General features: G+C 37.1%; 1 protein-coding gene across 1 annotated transcript in view; it reads right to left on the bottom strand.

Annotated features, from left to right (window-relative positions):
* LOC133657559 (adenylosuccinate synthetase isozyme 2) overlaps positions 1-25,797 on the bottom strand; it is a 63,323-nt gene that overhangs the window by 26,586 nt on the left and 10,940 nt on the right. Inside the window, exons 2-5 of the mRNA XM_062059031.1 lie at positions 11,465-11,567; positions 3,312-3,380; positions 3,180-3,230; positions 2,975-3,041 (exon numbers count right to left, since the gene is read on the bottom strand). Coding sequence (XP_061915015.1) covers positions 2,975-3,041; positions 3,180-3,230; positions 3,312-3,380; positions 11,465-11,567 — 290 coding nt within the window. The remainder of the gene's footprint in view (positions 1-2,974; positions 3,042-3,179; positions 3,231-3,311; positions 3,381-11,464; positions 11,568-25,797) is intronic.

Genomic DNA, 25,797 nt, shown 5'->3' with positions numbered 1-25,797 from the left:
ATTAAAGCCATTAAATGTCTTCCTAAACTCTGAACACGCGCACACACGCACACAGTCGAGGCCTTTAAGCTGGTGAAGACAAGCCAGCTTTCAACAGGATTTAACAGAGTCTTTCTTCATGTTAATAATGGGAATTATTCACATTTAATGTCTGTTTGAACACATTGCACTATCATAACACAAAGTTGTACAAAAAAAACTGCTGTTCAAACATCTAAAACAGGTCTTTTCAACTGACGGCCCACTGGCCACATCTGGCCCGCCAAAGCTTTTAGTTTGGCCCGCCGAACATCATCCAAATAGGCTTAATGAAACCATACAAAACAGGGTTGCTCATGTATGCAGTACTACTGTCAGCATGCAGGGGGGAAACAGTGAAGCATATGTGTCACAATGAAGCAGAAGTGGGTAAGTAAAAGAAGATGGCACTATCAACCCTGAAAACATTTAAATAAATCTTGAATGTATTTAAATTGCTGACTTTGTGATGTCTTCTGTATTCGTGGTCGTGTTGTTTTTGGCTGTTAAACTGATCAAAACTGGTTAAATACATATAGCGCTGAATTTGACCAACGGAGGGCGATAAAGCTAATACACCTTAGGTTTAATTGTGTTAAACCACATTTGTGCAATGTTTGCTGTGTGTATAAACACTAAACCTTATATTTAATTTATGCAACCTACACGATGGACATTATGTAAAATACACAAATGACGTTATACTTTTGTAATGTTTATATTTTCAGTCTTACAAACCTAAATAAAGGATTAAGAAATAAAACTGGGGAAGAAAAATAATTCAAAAGAAGGAACAAAACTTAGCATCTCTTTCTTCCTGCTGCTTTATCTGTCTAGCTGCACACACTGGAAACGAGTAGGGAGCGCAGAATAATGAATTTATTGACAGTGCAGTGTGAAAGCTGATGTGTTTACGTTGTGAATAAGTAAACAGTCTCAAAGGAATATAACCTGCAGAGGCACTTTTTAAAGAAACATCTAAATGTTGATGTCCTTCCCCTGAGGCCTTTGGCTCTTGAAACTGCAGCCCTCTTCATTATGTAGTTGAATAGTCCTGACCTAAAGGATCTATTTTCAAGGTTATCCACTACTTTTAAAACCCATCACCCATTCTGTTTGTTTTAAACGGTGTTAAAGTTACGTTTTAACAATTAGTGAAGGTGAGCAATTAGAAAAAGACATGATGCAAAATCTCAAAAACGCACAATTCAAGTATTAAAAACAAATTAAGCACCTGTAGCGAAATAAACTGATTATAGAACTAGAAAGATATAACTGCAGACGACAACAATGCATGCCACTACTAGGGATGGGTACCGAATCTAGTATTTTTTTGCCAGCAACCGAATCCCACCAAATTCCAACGGTGCCATGTTACGGTACCTGGGATGCGCGTGACCTCACGCCCGGTTGCCGACTCAGTCGGCTCTTTGCACTTGGCGATCACTCCAGCAGTACTGAGTGGACTCAGCCAAACTATATTTAAGTAATGTTTAAATTTTCAATGCCAACAAAGATATTGACTCCAACATAATTAAAGTAAGGCTCCACTTTTCCAAAAATGTAGTAGCTTAATGCCAATATATAAATTTGGCTTTTCTATTGCTATGCTACTGATTAGCATTAGCGATTTCACATCTCCAAATTTGTTATTGAAAACTACAACTGAAATGTGTGTTACATACAAACAGCTGGCGTGTAATAAGTACAATACTTACAATATTAACACCTTTTAGGGCGCAACTAAAGACTAGACAGCGAAGACTGAACTAAATAGCCAACACAACATAAACTAAGCACTACGTTAATTAACAATTTAACTTTTAATAGTGTAGATACCTCACAAACTGATGTTTAGCTTCGCTGGCTTCAAATATCTTTCCTGGGTGACAGTTTATGAAGTGATGACCTGTCCAGGGTGCTGCCTTCCGCCCGATTACAGCTAGCTCCAGTTCTCCCGCGACATTGAGCGAGACAAGCCGTAGAAATGGATGGATGGATTGAGGATTTATCAAGTAGCTTTTGAGTATTTCCCGCGGTGTAAATTTTTTTGGGAGTAATTTTCCTTTGTGAGGTGCGATGTCACTTTGTTGTCCAGGAAACTTTGCATAACGGACTTTCTTACCTCAGTCGAAGAGGTTATGATTTTGTTTGTTGATTGTTTGTTAAGCAACATAACTAAAATAGATAGATTGATGATTTTTTTCAGTAAATGTCTAAAAACCAATTCCTCTTATCTTCAACGAACACACTTCACTTCCTGCTTGAAGCGTTTCACGCCCCTCACTTTCTCGGCTTTGCGCTGCGCAGAGGATCCTGAGAGATGTAGTTTATCTCGAGACCTGGTCAACGCTAAAGAGCCAGACAAAAACTACACACCAAGTTTTTGTTCGATACTGTCATGCGTCACGGTAATATTCCAAAAACTGAAACCGAAATACTGTGGTATCTACAGTATCGTTATACCCCTATTAATTATAAATTATTATTTTCATAGCAACAGCATACAAAAACGGTTTATGGCCTTCTAAATACTTTGTTCAACATTATACATTTTTACACTATTTTATTACAATATAGTAACGCTGTCTGAGGCTGAGCCAATCAGCCATGATACTGAAAAGCGCACTCTGTTTGGTTTGGTCTCATCTGTGGCCAATACTACTGTATTATAGTATTTTTTGTTTATTTTGCCATTTTTATGCTTGAAAATGCTTAATTTAGGATTAAATAATTGTAAAATATGCGTGTATATTTTTTAAATATCCCCCCAAAATCTGCTACGTGGTAAAGCCGCGATATTTGAAGCGCGGTGTGGCTAGGGTAACATTATTGCCTGCAACAATGGCCCAACTGTGGACGCATCACAGTGTTCTGTGTCCCCTGAAGACCTTGTTAAAGTTGCATGTTTTGTTTGTGTTGCAGCCATGTCGGTTGGACTAAGCGGTTTTCTTACTTCTTGCCTGCTTGCTCTTGCCTCAGCTGTTCCTGAACGCCATCCACAGCTTGGTGGAAGTCAAACACTGCGGAGGAGGCAAAGAGGGGACACGCGCGCTCACACACAACGGAGAAGGTCAAAACAATCACAATCTCATACGACACACACTAACACACGTACTAACACACACACGCACACACACGTCTGTGCAGGTGCTACATACCGATGTGTGCTCTGTCGGAGATGATCAACCTTTTCTCCCAGCCTTTGAGACCTGTGCCCCAAATATAGTTTGACACTCAACAGACTGAAGCCCCATCACGCTCATCTTGGACACGGTGAGAAATCAACTCACTTTTCCCTTTGCGCTCGTTCTTTTCGGCCTCTTCAAACAGGCCTGGAAGGTGGATCACGACGCCGTTACCTGACGTGAACACAACCAGAAGCACACTCGGTGAGGATGCTAGGCGCCCTCTATTTGTTGTACTCTAAATGCTTTGTAAGACATCCTCAAAGCTGTACAATCAGTATTAGTCCTCATGTCCAACAACGTTTTTCTTGACGGCGACCATGTTTTTTAACCAATCTGGCTCAGAATTTACACACATGTGATCATTGGTCCCCTAAAAGGTGTCAATTTGGTGTTGATCCGACAAAACACCCTAAATGTACAGTGGGTGTTTTGTTTAACTGTGCAAGAAATGTAAATTCCATCAAACCTTGGGGGCAGTGGTGTTAAGTTTGTTTTCATTGCGGGCCACATTGCGGTTATGGTTGCCCTCAGAGGGCCGTTTGTAACAATGAGTATATTAATTTAAACGTATAATAACCTCAACTCTTTTTGGTTATAGTATTTTTTACTACCAGATTGCTAAGTTGCTTTTAAATTTGTAGGTCAAGGTGACAAGCAGTTATTTCTTTTTGACAACCCCAGGGTTTAGCCCCAGGGTGGGGGTGGGGCCATGGCTAGGGGCGAGGTCATCATGACATCATTGTACAATTTGCATAATCTTCTTTGATGCATATGTTTATTAAAAATGCTAGAAACAAAAAAAGCAGCTGTTGTGAGAGTAGTGTATGTGTGTGTGTGCTCCTTTAAGAATGGCAGTATGTGGGGTGAATGACGTGAGTAAGTGAGTGGGCAAGTTAGGAGAGGTAGAGGTAGCATGTGCAGGAGTGTTAATAGCATGGTGGAGGTCCGGTTGTGCCCTGTGGAAATTATAAATAAAGTGACAAAGTTGTAACTAATAGACCAAAGAGTGGAGCTTTACGTACCCACTGCCAGTAAAGTGAAGGGTATTACCCCCGACAAAATATCGGCCCTGAAGGGAACGTCTCCCCTGCGCTCCTTGACCACAGTCTGGGAGCCGACAAGCAGGAAAGGTGTAAAACAGCACTTGCAACGCCTCCCTGTTTAAAGCGTCACTTTTACTGTTAGTTTTGAAGCCGAAATACCAGCCATATTGCGCTTCACGCACCCTCTTTATTAACCAGTAGAATTGCTGTTTTTTGCCATTCTTCCCCACCAAGATGTTATTGCTTGTACGCACTTTGTGTGTGCTTTTTGACACACTCATCATGCGCCTCGGCTCTGTAGTCACCGCCACACAGCGGCATTCAGATGAAAGAATTATATTGTTTATACTGTATGATAATGATATATATTTTTCAAAGGCAGTATAGTACCGATTTCAATTGATTAGTACCGCAATACTTTATTAGTACCGGTATACCGTACAACACACACACACACACACACACACACACACACACACACACACACACACACACACACACACACACACACACACACACACACACACACACACACACACACACACACACACACACACACACACACACACAAAATATGGCAATATGTGATAACTTATTACATGCAAAGTGAGAAATGTCAAGCCTTTGTTATTAATTTTGATGATCGATTCAAGATTTTCCTAAACTGCAAGCCATAATCATCAAAATGGCTTCACATATCTCACTTTGCATGTAATGAGTTAATCACATGTTATTAATAGTTACTTTCTTGTGTAATTTTCACATGTTTTATTTTGTGTTTAATTTTACAGAATATTTATTTCATATATTTTTTATAGAGTTAGAGTTTGAGTTTATTTCGAACATGCAAGCATACAACATGATACATCACAATTTCCAGTTTCTCTTTTCAACATGTTCGAAAAGGAGTAGGAAGAAGCAGAGCTTATTTAATCCTACCCCTTTTCTTTACATAACAGTTGCTGAAACTTTTTTATTCACTTCCTGTTCTCAATTTATTCACAATAGCTCCATAGGTAATCACAATAAAAATAAATAAATAAATAATAGTAAGAATTTAATAATAATTGGTGAAGTAAGTCATATTTCATGTGATGAGATAAGTAAGATTACTTTAAGAATGAATGAATGAATGGATGAAATAAATTGAGAATGTTTGTCATGGTTCTTCTTTGTACTTTGTAAACACTTTAAGTTTGAAGAGTTTCTTGAAGTGGATCATATTAGTACATTGTTTGATTGCTTTGCTTAATCCATTCCATAATTTAATTCCACATATTGATATACTGAATGTCTTAAGTGTTGTACGTGCGTACAAATCTTTTAAATTACATTTTTCTCTAAGATTATATTTCTCCTCTTTTGTTGAGAAGAATTGTTGTATATTCTTGGGTAGCAGGTTATAGTTTGCTTTGTGCATAATTTTAGCTGTTTGCAAATTCACTATGTCGTGGAATTTCAGTATCTTTGATTCAATAAATAAAGGATTTGTATGTTCTCTATATCCAACATTATGTATTATTCTAACTGATCTTTTTTGTAACACCGTTAATGAATGAAGTGTACTTTTGTAATTATTTCCCCATATTTCTACACAGTAGCTCAGATATGGTAACACTAGTGAGCAGTAGAGAATATGAAGTGATTTTTTGTCTAGAACATGTTTTGCTTTATTCATTATTGACGTGTTTCTTGCTACTTTATGTTGTATATTTTTTACGTGAGATTTCCAGTTCAATTTATCATCAATCATTATACCTAGAAATTTGGTTTCATTTACTCTTTCAATTTCTATTCCGTCTATTTATATTTGTGTTTGACTTTCTCTACTACTGTTACCAAATAGCATTATTTTAGTTTTGCTGAGATTCAACGATAATTTATTTTTGTCAAACCATCTTTTTAATTTGTTAATTTCTTCTGTTATTATTTGTATTATCTCCTGTGTGTTCTCTCCTGAACAAAACGCTGTTGTATCATCCGCAAATAATACTAACTTTAAATCTTTTGTAACTTTACAAATGTCATTTATATAGAGATTGAATAATTTAGGTCCTAATATTGATCCCTGAGTTACACCACAGGATATATTTAGCGTTGTAGACATGTGTTCGCCTAGCTTCACGTATTGTTTCCTGTTCGTTAAATAACTTCTTATCCAGTTTAAGACTAACCCTCTGATGCCATATCGTTCTAGTTTTTTGATTAAATTATTGTGATTAATTGTGTCAAATGCTTTAGTTAGATCCATAAAAACTGCTGCTGCACATTTTTTACTGTCTATTGCATTGGTAATTTCCTCTGTTATTTCAATTAAAGCCATTGAAGTTGAGACATTAGCCCTGTATCCATATTGGTTCTCTTCGAGTATTCTATTTTTATTTATGAAACTCTCTAATCTGTTATTAAACAGTTTTTCAATGATTTTAGAAAATTGTGGAAGTAAAGAAACAGGTCTATAATTTGTAAATTGATGTTTATCTCCAGTCTTATAAATTGGTGCAACTTTAGCTATTTTCATTTTGTTTGGGAATGTACCTGTTTGAAATGATAGATTACTAATATACATTAATGGTCCTGAGATCTCTTCTATAACCTTTTTTATCGTTTCCATATCAATTCCATTACAATCAGTTGAAGTCTTAGATTTACATTTTTTCACGATTGTAACTATTTCCTCCTGTGTCACATTACTGAGGAACATGGAGTTGGGATTTCGCTCTATGGTATCATTATATTCCGCAATTGGAACTGGGTCTGGAATCCTTTCTTCCAATTTTGGTCCAATATTTACAAAATAATTATTGAAGCTTTCAACTACTTCCTTTATGTTGTCATTTTTTTTATTTCCGTCTAAAAAGTATTGAGGGTAGTCCCTCTTTGTGCCATTTTTAATAATGCTATTGAGGATGCCCCATGTTGCTCTCATATTATTTTTGTTCCTGTCCAATAATTCACTGTAATATTCTTTTCTACATGATCGTAGTATATCTGTTAACTTGTTTTTATACTTTTTGTACTTAATTTCTGCCTCTATAGTTCTTTGTGCTATAAATTCTCTGTATAGTGTATTCTTCTTCTTACAAGCATTTTTTAATCCTTTTGTCATCCATGGTTGATTATTCTTTCTCTGCTTGTTACTGAGTTGTATCCATGGACAATGTTTGTCATAAAGTATTATGAACTTGTTTAAGAAATGTTCATATGCTTCATCAACCTCTTTTTCATTGTACACATTGTCCCAATCTTGCTTTTGTAGCTCACTTTTGAAAGCAGTCATCCTCTTCTCTGTGCACAGTCTTCGAAATGTCCTTTTGTCTTCCATGTTCTTCTTGTAGTGTCCATCATATATTGTAAACACTGGCAGATGATCACTAACGTCGGTTATAAGTAGACCACTTGTAGTGTTATTGTCAAACTCATTGGTAAAAATATTATCAATAAGCGTGGCACAGTGTGCTGTGATTCTGCTTGGCTTTGTGATTTTTGGATATAAACTGATGCTGTACATTGTATCAATGAAGTTATCAATAGACTTTTGCTTGTTAGGGTTCAATAAGTCAATATTAAAGTCACCACATAAGAACATTATTCTTTGACCATTATCCATGTAAGTAGCCTTGATCCATTCTTCAAATGTTTCTATACTTGACTTAGGTGACCTATATATACAACTGATGAAAATGTTTTTGCTTTTTTCCTGACATATTTCAATGGTTATACATTCTAAGATATTGTCTATAGCAAATTACATGTTTTTTTACCACTTTGTAGTTCAGGTTCTTCATCACGTACACAGCTACTCCTCCTCCATTTTTGTTAGTTCTGTTGATGTAGTTTAGTTCATATCCTTCCAGATCAAAATCTATTCCTTTTTTATCATCAATCCATGTTTCTGTGACAGCAATCACTTTGAATGGTTCGTTGATGTGTTCCAAAAAGTTCTTAATGTTGTTGTAGTTTGCATACAAGCTTCTGCTATTAAAATGAATAATTGACAATTTGTTATCGCATGTAATGTTGCTATTATATTGATAATCTGTATAATAAAAACAATTATTACTGATGTGGGAGAAAAAATTTGTATCTGGATCTATATCATTTTCCAAATCCTGGTTTTTGTAATCTTTGTTGCAGAAATGTTTTAGTTCCATATTTTCTTGTTCAACAATCTTTGATGTTGTTTCAATAATCTCAATAAGTGTAGGTGGATGTAATCCTGAATGTAGGTCCTCTTGTTTAGTCGTCCCTTGGAACATAGTAGTGTCGATGCTCAATTTGGGTGTTTGTTTTCTGTCAGAGTCCATTATCATCGTTGTTGTGGTAGCTGTGTAAACTTTAAAAATTGTCCAGGTCCTTGATGTCATGGACAACAATTACTCTTGTTTCTGGATCTCCATTCAGCTTGATGTAGATTTTACAGTTGGTGCTCCAAGTTCCCTGGATTTTTCCCTGCTTTCTCAAGTCGCGTGCTTTCTTGGCGATTCCAGCATTGCGTTTTGTGAGATGCTCATTCATGTACACATTTGTTCCCTTCAGCTTCTTTCCCTGTCTCAGCAATGCCATTTTAGATTTTCTGTTTACAAGTTTCACGAGCACGACTGGAGTGGCGTTGTTGTTTCTTCCGTTCAGTGGGATGCATGTTTTGATGGTATTAATGTCAATTTCAATTTCCTTTGATTGCAGAAAGTTGACCACTTGCTGTTCTGCTGAGATCATATCCATTTCATCAGGTTCACCTTCATTATTCACAGCTTTCGCATAGGATCTTGGTTTAATTCGGTGCCCTGTCACGATGATATCATTCATTCGTTTGTCCTGATCCATTTCGTCTATGAAATTCCTCAACATGTTGTTGTCTACTTGAAGGGTCTTCATTCGTTTGCCCATTTCAGTGGCTTCATTATTTCTTCTGTTGTTCTGAGATTGCAGATTTTCTATATTTTCCTGCAGACTTTTCACATCTTGTTTGTGTTCTGTTGTTACTTTTTTCAGATATTCTTTCAATTCTTTCATTTCTTCTTTCATTTCTTTTTTCATTTCTTTCATTTCTTCAAGTTTTTGTAGGATCACTTCTTGATTCCCATCATGTCCTGTGTCCAACCTCAAATCTTGTTCCCAGTTGTGTTCTGTATCAGCTGACCCCGAAGGTTTCGGGATTTCAATCTTTCCTTTACCTTTTCGCATCGCGGCAGTCACTGACGTCACTGCCTCTTGCTTGTGTCTTAACGGCAGTTGCTTCTTTAGCGACTTGCGGCACTTTAACTTGTTTTTTCCAACAATTTCGTATCTTGCGCCGTTCAGAGATCAATTTGAGGTGTCAGCCTGTCAACTTATATCACTCTGCGACGTCGGGATCACTTTAAAACAGCTGTAAACTCGCCGTAGCTTTTGGTTGCTAGGCAACCGCTTTGAACTGCGGCAAGGCGCCTTTGGCTTGAGGCTAACGGCTCTCCCAACTCGCCTTCTTTCAGCGTATCAGTGCCTCTCAACTGACCAAAATCAGATTGAAGATGACAGGGTACTCTCCTGTGGCTGTGATCGCAAATCAGGTCAAAATCTTCAGATTTAACAAAAAACTCCGGTAGCAAGAGCGGAGCCTTTCTCTTTTGCGTCCTTTCTCATTGACAGGAAGTGACGTTATCTATTTTTAAAAAAAAGAAATGTTTCTCCTATGCTACATATGTGCCTCTTAAGACATCACTGTAGGCTTTGCAAGGTCATGTTACCTGTACAATAAAAATTGATGCTAATACAACTTTCTAAATAAGAATCGATAAAGAACCGAATCGTTAAGCAGAATAGAAAGTGGAATCGTAACCGTAAAAATCTCATGAATTCCTATCCCTGGCAGTGTGCCAGGATTGAATACATTAAGAGGAAGGCGTGGCTCAGGTGGTAGAGCGGCCGTGCCAGCAACTTGAGGCATCCAGGTTCGATCCGAGATTCCGCCATCCGAGTCACATCCGTTATGTCTATGGGCAGGACACTTCACCCTTGCTCCCGCATGGCAGCTCCCGCCATTAGTGTGGGAAAGTGTGTATGAATGGGTGAATGTGGAAACAGTGTCAAAGCAGCAGAGTCCCTTGAAGGTAGAAAAACGCTATACAAGTATAACCCATTTACCATTCACCCCGGTACGCCCCAAAAAATGCTTTGAAAATTTTTTTTTGCATGATCATGTAGGAGTGTGAGTCTTTGGGCATCTAATAATTCCATCCGATTCCTGGGGTGACGATTTTTGCAATGTATTATATTTAATATATTTATAGTGAAACTTTTTCAAAACATGTTACAGGTTAGAAAAGCTCCTTCTGGTTGCATGAATATGGCCTAAAAACATATATATTTTTAAATTGATTCTTAAAAAATAAATGAATAAAAAATAATACAATATATATATATATATATATATATATATATATATATATATATATATATATATATATATATATATATATATATATATATATATATATATATATATATATATATATATATATATATATATATATATATATATATATATATATTTATTTTTTTAAATAAATGTTTATGAATTGATTTAGATGAATAAGAATTAATAAAAATCACAATTCGGATGTGAATTTATTTTTTGTGCACCCCTATGCTCAGTTAACATTAAAGTGTACAACATATACAATTGCCTGCAGTACATTTTTTGGTCCAAATTTAAAGAATACATCTATTTTGCCAGAAAGTGCTTTTATTGTGTCCAGCTTTTCTCAGGACACATTAACAATGTGACGGACCACATACAATAAAGTGGCAGGTCAAATAAATAATGTGGGCGGCCAGATTTGGCCCCTGGGCTTTGAGTTTGACACCTGTGGGGGTTTATTAACGGTGCCACCAAGCTTTGTATTTGCTCGAAAAACAGCATGCTGTGCCAAATTGTCACCGTGGCTTGTCTGATTCAATTTCTGCTCTTTTGCTAAAATTAACTCCACACTTATTGGGAGTGGGGTCCAAAAATGTTATTAGTATCGACAGATCAGACATCTTGTATGTTAAAGTGCATGTTAAGTGCGAGAATGGAAAGCATTAGCTAATGAAGTTACTGCAGATGAGCAGATGCACTGAAGTCTGCAGTTTAGCGACAAGCCAACGGATCAGACGATGGATGCCCTCTAAACGGGTTCTGTAGATGGGACAGTAAAAAGGAGATGGGAGTTTGTCAGCGTAACGTACCGATGAAGGCGGTGACCTTGGGGTTGATGATGCCGCTGGGGAGGAGGTGAAAGTCGTACTCCACTGAGTCTACCACTACTGTGTGTCCCGCGTTGTTGCCACCCTGCATGGGAGAGACCACATTAACATGACACACACACACACACACACACCCCTTAGAAGCGTGAAAGTCCTGGAATTTGTTTGGCTGAGATGGAATGCAGCCTGTATAGATCAGCAGGTAGCAACAAGCAGCAAAAAGATAGCAACAAGGAGTGTGCGGGCCCCCTTTAACATCTAAACCGTTTGCGTGAGGTTCACATTACAGTCAGTCTACCCAAGGGTGGCTACAAATGTAGCTTACCACCACCATTTGTGAATGTGCCCTGAACGAATAATAATAATAAGTAAAGCGCTTTTAACAACCTACCGCCATAACAGATTTGGCGATACATGTTCACTAGGGGTGCACACACAAAAAAAAAGTCACATTCGAATCGCGTTTATTTATTTTGATTCTAAATTGATTCATTCTTTTTTTTTTTTAAGTATTTAAAAAAATGTTTACTTATTTTTTTCTTATAGAAATACATTTCTAACAAGAGGCCATTTACATGCAACCAGAAGGAACATTTCCAACCTGTAACCGGTTTCACTATATTTATTATACCAAATAATACATTACGAGAATCAAGAATCGTGTTGATTCAAAAATCGATTCTGAATCGAATAGTCAAACCAGGAATTCGGATAGGATTGAATTGTTAGGTGCCAAGTGATTCACACTTTATATCAAAACAAACAAGGCAGGGCTAAGATAAAGTACATCAGAATGGCAACACAGGGACATAGGGAAACATTGGACAACTTACAGTGCTAGAAAGATCTAAAGTGCTTGTGTTCTTTGCACATTGTACTATTTCACTAAATTCAGGCTGGTATCGGCGATACCGATCCAATACAGACAAATGAGTGTATTTCAAGTGTTGTTGCTCTTGGGAAATCATCTTCAAAGGATATACAATCACTGGGCGAAACAAATGATGGCGTTACTCTGCACTAAATGTGTTCTTATTTATGATAAACTCTGTCTATGGTGTCTCCAAATAGCCTACAATAAAATGACAAATACACGTGCTGTTCTGTAACACTGAGTGACTCATTTTAACTTCCACTCATTTTCTTAAATAAACAAATGACATACTGAATGCTGCTGCGCTTGCACATTTTGTACTTGCATAGGCGGAAGATAAAGTAGTTCCCACCAATCGTGTTTCATTTAGACAATAAATCAATGGTGTAGTTACTTCCCACTGTGTTACTGTTAATGAATGATATACGTTATCTCAAATAACTCAAGTATTGATATTTTGATTTAAGACTCGATATTAGAGCACAAAGATCTGGCATCGGCGGTATCGATATTTCAGTATCGTTCTGCACATCACTCACGGAAAGACAGCAAAGACCTCAGAGAAGATGAGAGAAGAGTTTTGCAATCATGTAAAAGTGAAAAAGACAAACATAGTGGTGAAATGTTTGTACTATCAAACAGAGTTTGCATTACACAATATTACTACATCAATAGCTATGTGCACTTGGACATATTTAATTGTATTAAAAGCCTAACGGGAATACAACTCCTTCATGTAAACACGCCATTCAGAATATTCTGACCCAATACAGACAAATGAGTGTATTTCAAGTGTTGTTGCTCTTGGGAAATCATCTTCAAAGGATATACAATCACTGGGCGAAACAAATGATGGCGTTACTCTGCACTAAATGTGTTCTTATTTATGATAAACTCGGTCTATGGTGTCTCCAAATAGCCTACAATAAAATGACAAATACACGTGCTGTTCTGTAACACTGAGTGACTCATTTTAACTTCCACTCATTTTCTTAAATAAACAAATGACATACTGAATGCTGCTGCTCTTGCACATTTTGTACTTGCATAGGCGGAAGATAAAGTAGTTCCCACCAATCGTGTTTCATTTAGACAATAAATCAATGGTGTAGTTACTTCACACTGTGTTACTGTTAATGAATTATATACGTTATCTCAAATAACTCAAGTATTGATATTTTGATTTAAGACTCAATATTAGAGCATAAAGATCTGGCATCGGCGGTATCGATATTTCAGTATCGTTCTGCACATCACTCACGGAAAGACAGCAAAGACCTCAGAGAAGATGAGAGAAGAGTTTTGCAATCATGTAAAAGTGAAAAAGACAAACATAGTGGTGAAATGTTTGCACTATCAAACAGAGTTTGCATTACACAATATTACTATATCAATAGCTATGTGCACTTGGACATATTTAATTGGATTAAAAGCCTAACGGGAATACAACTCCTTCATGTAAACACGCCATTCAGAATATTCTGACCCGATCACACACATTCGGATCAAAATTTCATTCCGATCGAGACAGGTGGTTTATGCCAATAGTAATTCGGATTGTAGCGCATGAAAACACATCTTCCGAAATTCGGGTCCTGATTATCCTTACTGCGCATGTCTTTGATGTCAGATATACTTTGTTGGTAGAGGTGGGACTGAATTTAATAGTCTTGAAATTAAGCGCTTGTCTTGCTGTTGTCTACTCCCATTCAACGTGTACATACGAAGTGTTATAACTGTTGAGTTTGTTGCTTTAAAACAAGACTAGCAAAAACAAAAAGTATGGTATGGAGTGTCATGTACCAATAAAAGAAGGAATTTTGTTATCGTCTTAACGAGCTGTTTTATTCACGACATTACAGCTACTCCAAGTGCCAACTGCTAGCCTCAGACACAAACAAAGAACGTTGTAACATGAAGATATGCGGCAACTTATACATATCGCAACATAAATGGCACAGAACATCTCCATTTCAAAAAGAGAGGTAAAACAAAAGTAGTGAACAGGAGGACAAAATGATAAATACTGTGATAACGTCGGACAAGCAGAAATGCACAAACCCATGCTTGTTTACAGTGGAAGTCGACTGCTTCTTCAGCACCTGCAGTGAGCGAACTTGTCTAAAAGATGGCCCCATAGCACAACAACAACACTTTTCTGTTTGTTATGTCTGTGCATATCAAAGAAAAGTATTCCGATTTAAGTTGTGATGCATAAAAAATGCACGTCATAAATCACAATTTTTTTCAGGGTCCATTTACACAGTAACATTCTAATACGAATGATGATCAGATTGAATAAATGTTGTCATTATACACATGGCCACTGATGCAGCACATTATTAGAATTTATCCAGTATATTTAAGAGCAGCAAACAAGCAGAAACAAGGTAAGAGTTTATTTTGGCAGCTAACGCCATCTTATATGTTTAACTTGCATAACTAATGTTTTATTCAAACACATGGGAGAACATGTTACCTCAGTTTGAACGCCAATGCTAATGAGTTGTTTCTCCCAAAATTAAACACCACTTCTCCAATTTATACATTTTCAAATATGTATATGTCACTTAATTTATCATACTTTATTAAACGCTGTTACTTTGTTTATTTTTGTTCTTTATTGTCTTATTACCTGGTTTGTGTTCATCTAGCCTCACATTTTTTTTAAACTTTTTTGTAAGTAATGTATAGTGATGCTCCCGGTGTAAAAGTTCAATTAAAATATTATGTGCATATATTAAAAGACATAACGGTCAGTAGAAAATTCTTGTTTATTTAAACTAATTTCCTTTAAAAGTCGAATTGAGGCTAGAAAGTGTGCTTAGTTCGATTACTCGATCAATCAAATAAATTAAACGATAGATTATTCAATTGCTTGGATTCAAAATGACGTCATGTCCGACTCATTAAATACACGTGGTGGTCAAGCCAGTGTCTTTTCTCAACGGGTGCTTGGGGCCTTATAGCCTTTCTCGTTACCCTATGCTTGTGTTGTTTTCAGCTGTACTTCAGAGTTCCTCGAGAGGTATTCAAGAATGGCAGAAGAGTGCAAGATTTAATATAAAAAAAAGACAACAAAAGTTTTAGGAATTTGCAGAAAAAACACATGTTCTTAAAAGTTTTGACCTGAACTTATTACTGATTATATTTATCGGCACCTGTTAAGCCAAGTCCAATGTGGCATGCACAGGTGTGTAACTCTTCAATACCTGCAGTTTCAACTTCCACCCCCCTGTGACCAAGACCTGACTTGTTCCCCAATGTGAATCTTGAGGCTATAAACTGAGAGCAGCATGTGCTCAGACCACATGCAGTTCTAGTTATTTCCAGACATAGCGGCGCCCCAAAGGTAGCACGAGGAAGGAAATAGACTCCCCTTTGAATGCTATTTTACGACTGCCTCGTATGAAACTTTACTACAAGTCGGACTCTGAGCTCTAGGAAAAGTTAATTTCAATAAATGTAGTGATCATGTAGGAACATGGCTGCTCCATGGTCTGTTAGGTAATCAACTGTAGGGTAACGCACAGCAGAGGGTGCATTTAGCTTTCCTGTCTAAACAGGATGCGGTATATTTGTCCAATTGTTGTAAATTCTACCCTGCTTTACTGTAACAGTATGAAGTGTCCTGAAGGGAAGCCTTCTATCATTTACAGTGGAGGTGTTTATTATAGGCCTACACGTTACACATGCGTGTTATCCGATCTGGGCCAGCGTATCCCACCCTGCTGTGCGCTCATGGAAACAGGCACGCATAGTCATTTGACTTTTGGTCCATACGTGCAAATTTGTCAATTATGAGGAATTTAATTTAATTATAAATATTTATGGGTCCAGGTCATGGTAATCAGAATGGGTCAAGTGGAAGCAGCTGGCTTCACCGGACTTCAGGTGTGGCGTTTCCCCAATACTAAAGTGCAAAACTAAACATCAGCAAAAAGTACTCTGGTTTAAATCCTGTGGATGTTGCCCTTAAAGTCCTCCGGTGTCTAGAGACCTATTTTCTGAGACAAGAAAAATATTTTGTAATAATAAAAACATCTGATCACTGTTGACCATATTGGTATCGTTATACCATAGGATATTTGTATCGATCCACCCACCCTTTTAACATTCAAGAGTTCTGGCTTAGCGTTTGGTAGCGCTAGGTAGGTATCGGCAAGGCTTTTACAATAAAATATGTATCACGATGCCTGAATCACGATACAGTATTGTGATCTGGCAATATACCGGTAATATAAATGTAAAATCCAAATGCACTAGACAGTAATAATCCATTGGACAAACTGAGTCAAAAAACAATGTAATTGTAATGACCAATTTACCTGAATGCAATTGTACAGAAAGTGAAACAAGTTTATTGCACTTAAATTTAAATAAAATGCTGTCTACGTCTTAAATTGTGGAGTTCTTGCTCACCAACTAACACCGTAGCAGTACAGCGACACTTTGCTATGCGACTGAGTGAAAGTCATCCTGAAATGATTTAAGATAAAAATGCAAATTAAGAAAAAAAATATTAAATAAAAAAAACTCAATATTTAAACATTGAAAATGTATATATCAATAGAAAAAGTATCAAAATCACTTTCACACCCCTAGCGGGTATCCTAAAATCACTCCCTATTTTCTACTGCTCCCTAGTGTTAACATATCTGATTATTGAGTAGGAATATGGGTAAATACCTACAAAAGTACCCTTGTTCACTAACAGTGTCACAAAAGAGGTCAGTTACAATAATATATAATGAAAGAGATAGAGAACATTCAAACCCTTTATGTACTGAATCACAAATATTGAAATGCAAGGGTTTGGTGCATTTGCAAACAGCTAAAATTATGTACAAAGCAAACTATAACCTGCTACCTAAGAATGTACAACAATTATTCGCAACAAAAGCGGAGACATAACTTTAGGGGAAATTGTATTTAAAAACATTTGAATGCACGTACAACACTTAAGACCTTTAACATATCAGTACGTGGAATTCAATTACAGAATGGTTTAAGTCCAACAACAAACTAAAATTTCGAAATCTTTTCAAACTCAAAGTGTTTACAAAGTACAAAGAAGAATTTTGATAAACATTTTGAACCTCGTTAAAATTGAGATAATCTTATTAATTTCATTATGTGAACCATAAATTACTTAACTATTCATTTATAATAACTGTTGTGTTTATTATTCAATGAGGTAAATTGTTACAAACCCCGTTTCCATATGAGTTGGGAAATTGTGTTAGATGTAAATATAAACGGAATACAATGATTTGCAAATCCTTTTCAACCCATATTCAATTGAATGCACTACAAAGACAAGATATTTGATGTTCAAACTCATAAACTTTATTTTTTTTTGCAAATAATAACTTAGAATTTCATGGCTGCAACGCGTGCCGAAGTAGTTAGGAAAGGGCATGTTCACCACTGTTACATGGCCTTTCCTTTTAACAACACTCAGTAAACATTTGGGAACCGAGGAGACACATTTTTGAAGCTTCTCAGGTGGAATTCTTTCCCATTCTTGCTGTACAGCTTAAGTTGTTCAACAGTCCGGGGGTCTCCGTTGTGGTATTTTAGGCTTCATAATGTGCCACACATTTTCAATGGGAGACAGGTCTGGACTACAGGCAGGCCAGTCTAGTACCCGCACTCTTTTACTATAAAGCCATGTTGATGTAGCACGTGGCTTGGCATTGTCTTGCTGAAATAAGCAGGGGCGTCCATGGTAACGTTGCTTGGATGGCAACATATGTTGCTCCAAAACCTGTATGTACCTTTCAGCATTAATGGCGCCTTCACAGATGTGTAAGTTACCCATGTCTTGGGCACTAATACACCCCCATACCATCACAGATGCTGGCTTTTCAACTTGGCGCCTATAACAATCCGGATGGTTCTTTTCCTCTTTGGTCCGGAAGACAAAACGTCCACATTTTCCAAAAACAATTTGAAATGTGGACTCGTCAGACCACAGAACACTTTTACACTTTGTATCAGTCCATCTTAGATGAGCTCAGGCCCAGCGAAGCAGACGGCGTTTCTGGGTGTTGTGATAAACGCTTTTCATCTTGCATAGGAGAGTTTTAACTTGCACTTACAGGTGTGGCGACCGACTGTAGTTACTGACAGTGGGTTTCTGAAGAGTTCCTGAGCCCATGTGGTGATATCCTTTACACACTGATGTCGCTTGTTGATGCAGTACAGCCTGAGGGATCGAAAGTCACGGGCTTAGCTGCTTACGTGCAGTGATTTCTCCAGATTCTCTGAACCCTTTGATGATATTACGGACCGTAGATGGTGAAATCCCTAAATTCCTTGCAATAGCTGGTTGAGAAAGGTTTTTCTTAAAACTGTTCAACAATTTGCTCACGCATTTGTTGACAAAGTGATGACCCTCGCCCCATCCTTGTTTGTGAATGACTGAGCATGTCATGGAATCTACTTTTATACCCAATCATGGCACCCACCTGTTCCCAATTTGCCTGTTCACCTGTGGGATGTTCCAAATAAGTGTTTGATGAGCATTCCTCAACTTTATCAGTATTTATTGCCACCTTTCCCAACTTCTTTGTCACGTGTTGCTGGCATCAAATTCTAAAGTTAATGATTATTAGCAAAAAAAATTTTTTTTATCACTTTGAACATCAAAAATGTTGTCTTTGTAGCATATTCAACTGAATATGGGTTGAAAATGATTTGCATATCATTGTATTCCGTTTATATTTACATCTAACACAATTTCCCAACTCATATGGAAACGGGGTTCGTACAAAGAAGAAACAGGAAGTGAACTAATCTGTTAGTAATTGCTGTGAAGTAGAAAAGGGGTAGGATTATATAAGCTTCTCTTCTTCCTACTCCTTTTCAGACATGGCGTAATGAGAAACTGGAAATATGTAAAATATGTGTATCCTACTGTAAATGTTTGCATGTTCCAAATAAACCTGAACATCAACAACGGTGTGTAGTGCGTAGAATTTTTAGCAATTCCTTGTCCTCCAGCGATGACGGCAATGAACAAAGGTCTTGCGTAGCGGCGTTGGCAGGAGCCATATTGTGCTGTGTGTGTGAATCTCCGCTAAGGAAATAAGTGGGAAGGCGGAAGCTACAGAAGGGGGCAAAAAGTACGCAGGAGCACGAGGAGAAAAACATTTATCTTTTCAATTATTTTTTTTTATTGGAAAAAAAAAAAAAACGTGAGTTTTTCGATAAAATGTATTTACCGCCCAGGCCAGCTATAGTTCATTTCCCATTCTGTTTTTAGTATTTCCTGTAATATTGTTTCCTGTTGTCAACCACGATGCACAATGGATATTTCCTTCCCGGTCGTGTTTGAGTCCGTTACTTGGCAGCCCATTGGCGTGGTCAAAACATTCAACCCACTGTGTTGCATTGAAGTATCGTTTAACAAGCAGCTGTGGACACTTGTATCTTGCGATGGACACAGCAAGTTAAGCAGGTCTGTCAGCACAAAGCAAGATTCTCCACGCTGCAGCTAATAATTAAATGTCACCCTTCTAATGGGAAAACTCACATTTTGGGATGGGCTTAACGAGAAAAAAATGCTGGTTTAACCAGACAAGCTCGTTTCCAAGCCTTGAGTTCCTCAGAAGTCTAATTGTAATAATAAGTTTTGTGGAAGATGACAGGATGAATTTGTATAACACAAAGGCCGTGTTCACACTGCAGATGAATTCCGAAATTTCTGCCTTTAAGCGACCTGTATCTGATTTTTTTTCATGTACGTGAACAGTGTAACTCTGAAATTTTCATATCCGACCCAGGCCTCTTTCGTATGTGGAAATAAATCGGATATAAATGCGATGCGTCCTCAATGTGAACGCTCCCGCGCTCCTGTCGTATTTATCTGACCAGACCGTCACCAAAAAGCGATAAGCAACATAATTATTTGCCAAAATAGACGGTTACAAAATAAATAGTTGACAACAGAGCAGAAAACAGGTGAAAATAATGTTTTAGGAACTCACGTGAAAGTTCCACCACTTATGTCTCTTGACTGCTCGCCCACAAACACGCTTTTCAAGCAGACATCGAAGCAATATATCCTGTTAAACTGCCAGAGCCAAAATACTTGTCCTCCTTCTTCCTAATCTTCTACGTGCAATAATTCAGTTCAGAAAATGCTGACTTTGATTACACAAATTCTTTGAAATTGCCACAAATGCGGCAGTACTGAGGCCGACTAGAGTTGAAGGCATATTACTTCTGTAAACACTGTTGTGCGTGCCACGTCATGAAGTCATGTTCGCATGTGGGTCAGATTGCATTCACATTAGAAATCCAATTTTTTGTAATGTGAATGAAAACTAAAAAGATCGGATTTGACAAAAAAAAATCTGAATTTGACATCTGACCATGCAGTGTACGTAGCCATTATGTTCTCAGGAGATAGTTTTTTTTTCAAGTAGACTTGGAAATAATTTAGAGTAATTAGTGTACAGCTTGTGTAGCAATATAGTAGTTGTATTTTTATTTTTTTTAATTGGGCGCAAAAATGAAGCTTTCAGAGAAAAGAACACTATACTGAAGTATGAAGAACATACAAGAATGGCTAAGGGCTAAAAATGTGACGATTCTGAAGTGTCTGTCAGTGAGCCTTTACTTAAACTGATTAATATATGTGGTAAAGAGATGCATTCTGGAGAATGTACCCTTAAAACCTTAGAAAGTTGGAACAGTTTGCTCTTGAGGAGTAGGCCAACATACCTGTCGACAGGTACAGGAGTCACATTGAGAGTTATAGGAAATGCCTGAGGGCAGAAAATCTTGTAAAAGGTTGCACAACAAAATATTAGGTCAAGGAGGCTAACATTTATGCACAGGACAGTTTCATGAGTTTTTTTTTTAGTTTTTTTTTTAAGTTCCTTTGAACCGAAATTCCAAAACAATGTTTGATTTCCATGCGTATATTTTTTTCTTCTAGTATCACTTTCAGCATTTTCCAATTATTTTCTGTAACTTTTGTGAGGCTTTACTTCTTTGGCAGAAGCTTGTCAACGATCTCAAACATGAGTACCGTATTTTCGGGACTCTAGAGCACACCAGTATATTGTATAAGCCGCACCCACTAAATTTTAGAAGGAAAAATATATTTTGCCATATATTAGCCGCACCGTACTATAAAACGCAGATATATACCTTGTGAAATGAATTATTTACACAGAAATATTTTGTAAATGTTTAATACCTTAATTGTTTCCAAACGTAACACGACAGATCAAACAAAACAGACGTCATCGTCAAGGACCCACTAGCTGCGGATGTTAGCTATTCAATCAGCTAAACGACTCCAAGGTGACATTTTGGTGAATTTGTGAAACTGAAACAGTACAAAAAGAATGCCATTGTTGGTTGATAATACTAACACATACACTCTTAGACGTGTTAGCATATTAGCTAATGCGAACAACGCTAGCTTTATTATAGCACGTACAAATAAGCATGAAAACACTCCTACAGACATCACACATGGGACGGTTTCGTAAGTGTGAATTGTTTTAGTCAAATTAATTGTGAAACTTACAAACATTGCTTGGATTGATGAATGAAGAATCCTTTCGAACAGAAACACTATGGATGATTTTACTTTCAGTTTGAAGAAAAACGAGAAATACATTTTCAACTTGCAGCACCTGCAGTGAGTGAACTTGTCCAAAAGATGGTGCCATAGCACAAACAATAACACACTTTTTCAGTTCTCTGCTTGGGTTTAATGAAAACTATTCAACCCAAAACATTACAGCTATTAGCGGGGAAAAAATCCATATATCGGCCGTACTTTTTAATAGGCTGCAGGGTTTAAAGTGTGGGAATAGCAGCTTATAGTCCGTAATTCACGGTAGGTAGTAGAGATTGTCAGGTTCAATAGATGGCAAATAGTTCGCCTGTTAAAAAAAAAATCTATAAATTTTACAGTAAAAAACTGACAGCTCAGTCACTAGAATTTTACCATAAAATGTATGGCGAATTGTACACCAAATAACTGTAAACTGAAAAACTGTACCGCTGTTGTTTTTCCCGTTAAAATTGTGGTGAATAAACTGCCAGTTTTTTTTACTGTAAAATCTATGTTCCCTGTTTTCAGTGCATTACGGTTAAATGAAAAACAGTACCATTTTTATTTTTAAAGCAAAATTCTGGCAAATTAGCTGATACTTTTTTTTAACCTTAAAATCAACATACCCTGTTTTTACAGAGCATTACGGTCATTTAAAAAAATGGTACTACTGATGATTTTATACAGTGTAGCCTTGTGAAAATGCCATCAGTGATTGTATTGCTTAAAATAGGTCAGTATGAATATGTATTAAATTTGGTAGCTACCCTTTAGCGGGCCAAACGAAATGACACGACAGGCCAAATTTTTTTCCTTCACCGTCATCAGCCTTCGAGTGACTGACACATTCGCCAATCAGAATTGTTGAGCCTTGCATCCTTTGCATCCTGGCCAATCAAGTGTTTACAGGAAAAAGCAACTTGATGTGTGTTGCAGCGGAGGCAGCCAATACGCGGACAACAAACAATATTTGTACCTTGGAAAAAGTTTTGATTGTGTCTTGGCTTAGGCCAATTTATCGAACGATAAATGAAAATGAAGTTGAAATACTTTGCCGGCGTCGATAAATTGCGATGTTGTGTGTTTTCGTTTTTTCAAGCTTCAATCAGGGAGAAAGAGGTCTCACTTAGTGCATAGCTCTCAGCATCTGAGTGTGTTTATTTAACAGTAGAATTAACTGAAGGCAGTGAGCCCTCTTTTCAGTCTTCAAAATCTTTATCTCGATGGGCGGAGAGCAGAACTTCTAGCTTACACACACAGGATTCACGCCTCCCTACTCGCGACAAGCTAGTGAGAACTTCAGCAAAGTAACAAAAATTAAAGTGGAAAAAATATGGTCACAAAGCCAAATGTCCTCCCGTTTTGGTAATATTTCAGCTTCCAATCGGATGGGCAATATGTGCCAATCAACACAGACGAACAAGCAAGAATTATGTAATAGCAACAACAACAACAAAAATGAAGAAAAAAAACTGACATTGCTTTTCCAACTGGGAAAAGAAATGCACTTTCAGATTTTCAGTATTGATTTAAATAAATGTTTGCTTATAGGGAAGAAAGTCCATTTGATTTGTTGTTTGTTTATCTATTTACGGTAACAAAGTTATTCATTCATCCATTTTCTACCGCTTGTCCGTTTTGAGTAGTGGGGGGGGGTCCTGGAGCCTATCCCAGCTGTACTCGGGTGGAAGGCGGGGTACACCCTGGACAAGTCGCCACCTCATTGCAGGGCCAACAAACAACAGTCACACTCAGATTCACACACGACGGACAATTTAGTGTTGCCAATCCACCTTAAGTTATTTACAGTGCAATGGTAAACAATTCTACAGTAATGAGAAAATAAAGTTTTATATCGTTTTTAATTGTTACTTGCATTATTATTATTATACATGTATATTAAGATTACATTACATTAAAGTAAACTGTATAGTTTTTATCGATTATTTATTCAGTTTAAGAGCATGATGTAGACCAGACCTGGGCAAATTAAGGCCCGGGGGCCACATGCGGCCCGTTAAGCTTTTCAATCTGGCCCGCCGAACATTCCCAAATAATTTTTTTAGATCTTTAATATGGAAACTGTAGCTGCCATTATGATGTGCAGTGATGTTTTCTAATGTTCGTAAGTCTTGAATTATACAAAGTATTTCAATGGTTGGAATCTGCACTTTTGCATGATATACTAGTTACTATGGTAATCTAATTAGTTACTATAGTAATCTAAGTCACAGCAGTTCAGACGAGGCACCAAGCAGTGTGGGTGGGGAGCGTTTCCACAGAGTGTTTCCAGAGCGGCCAGGTACAGACGCGGAAGGAGATTTTTACAACAAAATTCTAAAGCTTACTGATATATCAGATATATCAGATTGTAGGTGGGGTTTTTTTACCCTTCACGTTCATATTTCGCTGTGTTTGTTGCATTTTTGTTGCGTTTCGCTTGATTGTAAAATATGTCGATCGAGAGGGGGGGTGACGTTCATATGTTGTCAATATTCAGTGTTTTATCGTTCATAGGTAATCTTGTAAATCCCACGTTCCTTATTTTCATGTACATTCTGGGTGTCTCATTCAGTAAAAAAATGTTTTAACTCCGTTCCGTTTTTCAAGGCGGTCTGTCATAACGTTTTTAGCATTCAATCAGACATTATTGTGAGGTTTTGTATTAGTGTTCCTAAAAATCAAATATACCGGCCCCCAGGCACGTTTTTTTCTCTAAATTTGGCCCCCGAGTCAAAATAATTGCCCAGGCCTGATGTAGACAAAAGCTCTGAGTCTGTCTGCATAAGGATAAATATTTTTTAAAGTAAATTATTGCATATTGTTCTAAGGTGGGGCGCCTGGAGACAAGAATATGTTGACTGACAGTCTAAAAGTAGCATGTCTTCCTTCACTCGTTATTTTCGCAGTTGTATATCTATTTAAATGAATAAAATATAAAAATCACAAATCAAATCGCAACCGCAAATTATGTTTTTTCTCAGAATTGTGCAGCCCTACACCATAAACTATACATTACTATCATATATCATCTTGGACTTGCAAGTTGCAACTGTAAATGAGACTCAGAAATGTTTTAATAAAACAACTACAATTTAACAACTGGACAACAGTTATCATAATCAGCTCTTTCTAAATGTTGCAATAAAAAATGAGATTTTATTATCAAAAACAATTAATATTTATTAACACACAAAAGGTACCGAAAATTGGTATCGTTGAGTATCGGTATTATACTCCCAGGTACTGGTAATTGGTACTGTATCTGTTCAAATGTGAATGGTACCCATCCCTACTGTCAGGTGTCTACCGTAATTTACGGACTATAGAGTATATTAGCTGCACCCACTAAAATTTAGGGGGGGAAAATATTTTTCCATAGTTTAGTCGCACCAACTACAAGCCGCAGATACTGTATATACGTTGCAAAATAGTCATTTGCAAAAAAAGATTTTATAAATGTTTATTTACATACCTTAATTGTTTCCCAACATTGCCTGTAACACGACAATAAAACAGTTGATCAAACTAAACAGAAGTCATCGTCATGGACCCACTAGATGCGGAAAATAGCTCTCCAATCAGTTAAACAGACTCAATGACTCCACGGTGACGTTTTGGTGAATTTACTGAGAAATTTGTGAAACTGAAGCAATGCAAAAAATAAAGCCAGTGTAAGTTAATAGTACTAACACAGACACTCGTAGATGTTTTAGCATATCAGCTCATGGTAACAATGCTAGCGTCATTACATGACCATAGCACGTAGAAATATGCATGAAAACACTCCTACTTACACCACACATGGAACGGTTTAGTAAGTATAAACAGTCTTAGTTATACTGTAAAACTTACAAA

This window comes from Entelurus aequoreus, linkage group LG09, assembly GCF_033978785.1.
Source record: "Entelurus aequoreus isolate RoL-2023_Sb linkage group LG09, RoL_Eaeq_v1.1, whole genome shotgun sequence".
In the NCBI taxonomy this organism is placed as follows: Eukaryota; Metazoa; Chordata; class Actinopteri; order Syngnathiformes; family Syngnathidae; genus Entelurus; species Entelurus aequoreus.
Note: the sequence above shows the minus strand (reverse complement) of the source record. Positions and strands in the feature narration are given on the sequence as shown.